The sequence below is a fragment of the Simochromis diagramma genome, unplaced genomic scaffold (assembly GCF_900408965.1).
Source record: "Simochromis diagramma unplaced genomic scaffold, fSimDia1.1 OVJJ01000631.1, whole genome shotgun sequence".
Classification (NCBI taxonomy): domain Eukaryota; kingdom Metazoa; phylum Chordata; class Actinopteri; order Cichliformes; family Cichlidae; genus Simochromis; species Simochromis diagramma.
The window spans coordinates 312,742-318,817 of record NW_024387500.1 but is presented as its reverse complement, the minus strand read 5'-3'; the positions used below and the strand labels follow the sequence as shown (position 1 = coordinate 318,817).

The following is a 6,076-nucleotide window of genomic DNA, read 5'->3' as shown; positions in this document are numbered from 1 at the left end:
GTTTGTGGTCAGGCGCCTCTGAACACCAGGATTGTAGGAGGACAGGTGGCCCCCGATGGCAGCTGGCCCTGGCAGGTCAGTCTGCAGACATTTGGTTTCCATTTTTGTGGAGGATCCCTTATTAACAGTCAGTGGGTGCTGACTGCTGCTCACTGCTTTCAAAGGTGAGTAAAGAGGGTGAAGCTGCACACTGAACATGAAAGGTCCCAATCTAGGGGCTGACTGGGGTAACAGGAGGAATATCTAAGAATCCAGTTTTGTTTATATAGCAGGAAATTAAACAAACAGTCGACTCAAGGCACTTTATATTGCAAGGTAAATAGCCTACAATATAAAGGAGGGGCCGTGACCAGTTGGGAATGAGGGGAGGAAGACAGGACAAAGACATGCTGTGGAAGAGAGCCAGAGATTATGCAGAGAGGTGTTTAAACACTAATCATGAGTGAAAAAGAAACACCCAGTGCATCATGGGAATCCCCCAGCAGCCTACGTCTATTGCAGCATAACTAAGGGAGGATCCAGGGTCACCTGGTCCAGCCCTAACTATATGCTTTAGCAAAAAGGAAAGTTTGAAGCCTAATCTTGAAAGTAGAGATAGTGTCTGTCTCCTGAATCCAAACTGGAAGCTGGTTCCACAGAAGAGGGGCCTGAAAACTGAAGGCTCTGCCTCCCATTCTACTGTTAAATACTCTAGGAACAACAAGTAGGCCTGCAGTGTGAGAGTGAAGTGCTCTAATAGGGTGATATGGTACTACAAGGTCATTAAGATAAGATGGGGCCTGATTATTTAAGACCTTGTATGTGAGGAGCAGGATTTTGAATTCTGGATTTAACAGGAAGCCAAAACAGGAGAAATCTGCTCTCTCTTTCTAGTCCCTGTCAGGACTCTTGCTGCAGCATTTTGGATTAGCTGAAGGCTTTTCGGGGAGTTTTTAGGACTTCCTGATAATAATGAATTACAGTCGTCCAGCCTGGAAGTAATAAATGCATGAACTAGTTTTTCAGCGTCACTCTGAGATATTGTGCAAATGGAAGAAAGCAGTCCTGTTTAATATGTCCTCTCTGCTGTGACGAGCTCGAAAAAACTGAAACAGCTGGGTGAAGTGATGACTTTTTAAGTCACGGTTTAACTGCTGCCAGCTTAAAGGCCTGTGGTACATAGATTCAGGGCAGATCATGTTTAATATTGATGGTAGGACTTCTTTGAACAGGCTTTAAAAAATGTGGTAAACAGGAAGTCGAACATTATATCGTTTCATGTTGATAACAATCAGAATAACTGTGTACTGTTTGTGTCTCACGATGATCTCGGCACCAAACTGAGCGGCCTGACTGTGAATCTGGGCCGTCAGCATCTAAGACAGTGACACAGATCATCATCCATCCAAACTACAACTCTGATACCAATGACAACGACATCTGCCTCCTGCAGCTCTCCTCACCGGTGGCTTTCACCAACTACGTTTCTCCCGTCTGCCTGGCAGCTTCAAGCAGCACCTTCTACAGCAGTGTTAACAGCTGGGTCACCGGCTGAGCCGATATAGGGAGTGGAGGTCATAAAGACATCTGACTGTTTCAGAGAAATTTGACTATAATGCAGGAAACAAGTGTGCTGTCTCAGAAATATTTAGAGCAATAAAATGTTTCCATGAGGTTAAATCTGTCGAGAGTTCAAAACAAGAAAGAATCATTATGTGAATTAACCAGTCTGGAAGTGCTGAATCTGCACCAAGTCACAAAGATCCCTGGTTGAAAGAAAGTATACTTTCTGTGTAGCTGACACTGCCCCCAAGTGGTATTAGACAGCTACTACATGTTGACGTCCATCTAATGTCTGTGTGAAGTTACGTTTATTTTTTTAGCACATTTAAAACCAGCAGCTGTTGTGCTTCTTCTAAAACAATGAGGTGAAGTGAGGTCATTACACTACACAAGTTAACCAGGCGACTGTGTTCTGCAGGGAGCTATAAACCCAGCAGACAAACACATGTCTCCATCTTTGTTTGCACACATGACTGCACCAGATGACTGCACTTTACATTTGGTGGAGCCATCATTTTGCTTGAAGGTGCATTTAATCACTCACGTCATTTATTACAAACTGATATATTTATTTTACCCCTTCAGTGTCCCTTCCTTCTCCACAAAACCTCATGGAGGTGGAGGTTCCTGTTGTAGGAAACAGACAGTGTAACTGTGACTATGGAGTGGGAAACATCACTGACAACATGATCTGTGCCGGGTTACATACAGGGGGAAAGGACTCCTGTCAGGTGATCGCTGTTTCCTGTGTTTGGCACATTTTCACCTTCTACAGTTTCCTCTCCTCAGCTTTGCTCTCAAAGGAGGATTCAGGAGGTCCAACGGTGAGCAAGCAGAACGGTCGCTGGATTCAGGCAGGAATCGTCAGTTTTGGGGAAGGTTGCGCTGAGCCGAATTTTCCAGGAGTCTACACCAGCGTATCCCAGTACCAGACCTGGATCAACAGCCGGATTTCCTCCAACCAGCTGGGCTTCATGACGTTCACGTCCACTGGGACCAACAGTGACCTCAATGTCACCTGCCCGAATAGCAGCGAGGGTCGTCCTGCTCACTCCTTCATCTTTGTCTTCTTCCATCTCCTCAGCCTCGCCTTTTGTCTCTGCTGACCAGCAGGGGGCGACTCCTCTGGATGCAAACAGCAGTCAGATCACTTATTGCTTATTCACACACAGCCACTGTGTGCAAACTCAGCTGTAACTTTAGAGAGAGATAAAACAGGGTTTTTTTAATTCAACAAAGTGCCACAAACACCCTGACTGAAGGCTCACCTTTAACTGTGTTATGATTTGGATTCAACTTTATTGTCCTTACACATGTATAAACACAGGGTAACGAAATACAGTTTGCATCTAATCAAAGTGCAAGAGCAGTAAGTGCAATAGGAGCAGATAAGGGTAGCATAAAAGGTGGGAATAGCTATGAACACATTACGTACAAATAAGTGAAGTATACAGATGTTTATGTTACTGTACAGAGAGCAAAGATACAGATATACACAGATGTTCTGTTTATACATATGCACAGATATACAGATGTTCTATATCGCTGTACAGACGGGCAGATATACAGGTGTACTATGAACAAATATACAGATGTGCTACATATATACAGGGAGTGCAGAATTATTAGGCAAGTTGTATTTTTGAGGAATAATTTTATTATTGAACAACAACCATGTTCTCAATGAACCCAAAAAACTCATTAATATCAAAGCTGAATGTTTTTGGAAGTAGTTTTTAGTTTGTTTTTAGTTGTAGCTATTTTAGGGGGATATCTGTGTGTGCAGGTGACTATTACTGTGCATAATTATTAGGCAACTTAACAAAAAACAAATATATACCCATTTCAATGATTTATTTTCACCAGTGAAACCAATATAACATCTCCACATTCACAAATATACATTTCTGACATTCAAAAACAAAACAAAAACAAATCAGCGACCAATATAGCCACCTTTCTTTGCAAGGACACTCAAAAGCCTGCCATCCATGGATTCTGTCAGTGTTTTGATCTGTTCACCATCAACATTGCGTGCAGCAGCAACCACAGCCTCCCAGACACTGTTCAGAGAGGTGTACTGTTTTCCCTCCTTGTAAATCTCACATTTGATGATGGACCACAGGTTCTCAATGGGGTTCAGATCAGGTGAACAAGGAGGCCATGTCATTAGTTTTTCTTCTTTTATACCCTTTCTTGCCAGCCACGCTGTGGAGTACTTGGACGCGTGTGATGGAGCATTGTCCTGCATGGAAATCATGTTTTTCTTGAAGGATGCAGACTTCTTCCTGTACCACTGCTTGAAGAAGGTGTCTTCCAGAAACTGGCAGTAGGACTGGGAGTTGAGCTTGACTCCATCCTCAACCCGAAAAGGCCCCACAAGCTCATCTTTGATGATACCAGCCCAAACCAGTACTCCACCTCCACCTTGCTGGCGTCTGAGTCGGACTGGAGCTCTCTGCCCTTTACCAATCCAGCCACGGGCCCATCCATCTGGCCCATCAAGACTCACTCTCATTTCATCAGTCCATAAAACCTTAGAAAAACCAGTCTTGAGATATTTCTTGGCCCAGTCTTGACGTTTCAGCTTGTGTGTCTTGTTCAGTGGTGGTCGTCTTTCAGCCTTTCTTACCTTGGCCATGTCTCTGAGTATTGCACACCTTCTGCTTTTGGGCCCTCCAGTGATGTTGCAGCTCTGAAATATGGCCAAACTGGTGGCAAGTGGCATCTTGGCAGCTGCACGCTTGACTTTTCTCAGTTCATGGGCAGTTATTTTGCGCCTTGGTTTTTCCACACGCTTCTTGCGACCCTGTTGACTATTTTGAATGAAACGCTTGATTGTTCGATGATCACGCTTCAGAAGCTTTGCAATTTTGAGACTGCTGCATCCCTCTGCAAGATATCTCACTATTTTTGACTTTTCTGAGCCTGTCAAGTCCTTCTTTTGACCCGTTTTGCCAAAGGAAAGGACGTTGCCTAATAATTATGCACACCTGATATAGGGTGTTGATGTCATTAGACCACACCCCTTCTCATTACAGAGATGCACATCACCTAATATGCTTAATTGGTAGTAGGCTTTTGAGCCTATACAGCTTGGAGTAAGACAACGTGCATGAAGAGGATGATGTGGACAAAATACTCATTTCAAATTCAAATTTTAAATTCAAATTTTATTTGTCACGTACACAGTCATACACAGTACGATATGTAGTGAAATGCTTAGACAACTGCTCGTGACCTAAAGAAAACAAAAAAAAGGAAAGGCTATGAATAAGATAGGAAATAAATATGAAAAATTAAAAAGGGTAAATTTAACTAGGAAGGAATAAAATATAAATTAAGGTTAAAAATGAAATAACTGTACAACACAAATTAGAATGAAGGGTAAATTTAACTGGGAAGAATAAGATAAAATATATAAATTAAAGTTGAAAATAAAATAACTGTACAACAAAATACACAATATAGAACTATATAAGAATGTATGAAGAAATATAAATATAAATAATATATACACAATAACAGCAGCTGTACAAGTATTAACCGGAAATGAAGAATATAGTGACCAGTGTTGTGCAAAAACAAAGTCCAGAAAGTCCAGTGTGTGTGTAAGAACTGTATGTGTGGGTCAGTACTGTGTGGTGGTGTGATTGAGAGACCGTATCGCCTGCGGGAAGAAGCTCCTCCTCAGTCTCTCTGTGTTGGTCTTCAGGGAGCGGAATCGCTTTCCTGACCTCAACAGAGAGAACAGTCTGTTGTTGGGATGGCTGAGGTCCTTCACCATCTTCCTGGCCTTGGTCCAGCACCGCCTGCTGTAGATTGAGTGCAGGTCAGGGAGCTCGGAGCAGATGGTGCGCTCAGCTGACCGCACAACCCTCTGTAGAGCTCGTCTGTCCTGCATGGTGCTGTTCCCGAACCAGGTTAAGATGTTTCCCGTCAGGATGCTCTCTATGGTGCAGGAGTAAAAGTTCCTGAGCACCTTGGAGGGCAGTTGGAAGTCTCTCAAGCGTCTGAGGTGGTAGAGACGCTGACGGGCCTTTTTCACCACGGTGTTGATGTGACAGGACCATGACAGGTCCTGCGTGATGTGAACTCCGAGGTATTTGAAGCTGTCCACTCTCTCCACTGGGCACTCGTTGATGACAGGGGTCTGGTAGTTCCTCTCCTGCTTAGTGCTGAAGTCCACTATCAGCTCCTTTGTCTTACTGACGTTTAGAAGGAGGTTGTTCCTCTGGCACCAGTTCTCCAGATTCCTAATCTCCTAATCTCCTAATCTCCAGTTCTCCAGATTCCTAATCATTTGCCTAATAATTCTGCACTCCTTGTACAGATGTAGCAGTGTGAGGTAAACAGATCTACAGTAGTGGAAGCGTAGCGCTCTGAACAGACTATAATAGTGAACAGTGTACGCACTTTAACAGAGACCATACTATGTGTCACGGGATGGACTGGACAGGTTTAACCAGTGTTTTTAATCATCTTGCTTGGGTTGCTGTGTTTCATCATTTTTGATCTTTTGATAACATACAGT

The 6,076-nt window shown here is 43.4% G+C and overlaps 1 protein-coding gene across 1 annotated transcript; it reads left to right on the top strand.

The window, feature by feature from the left end:
• Window positions 1–2,648, top strand: LOC120725683 (prostasin-like; the record flags this gene model as incomplete). Its single annotated transcript, XM_040018662.1, has 4 exons — window positions 1–164; window positions 1,306–1,531; window positions 2,115–2,273; window positions 2,346–2,648. Coding segments are annotated over 4 exons (852 nt in total), but the record flags the coding sequence as incomplete, so codon positions are not given.
• Between the last annotated feature and the right edge of the window lie 3,428 nt (window positions 2,649–6,076).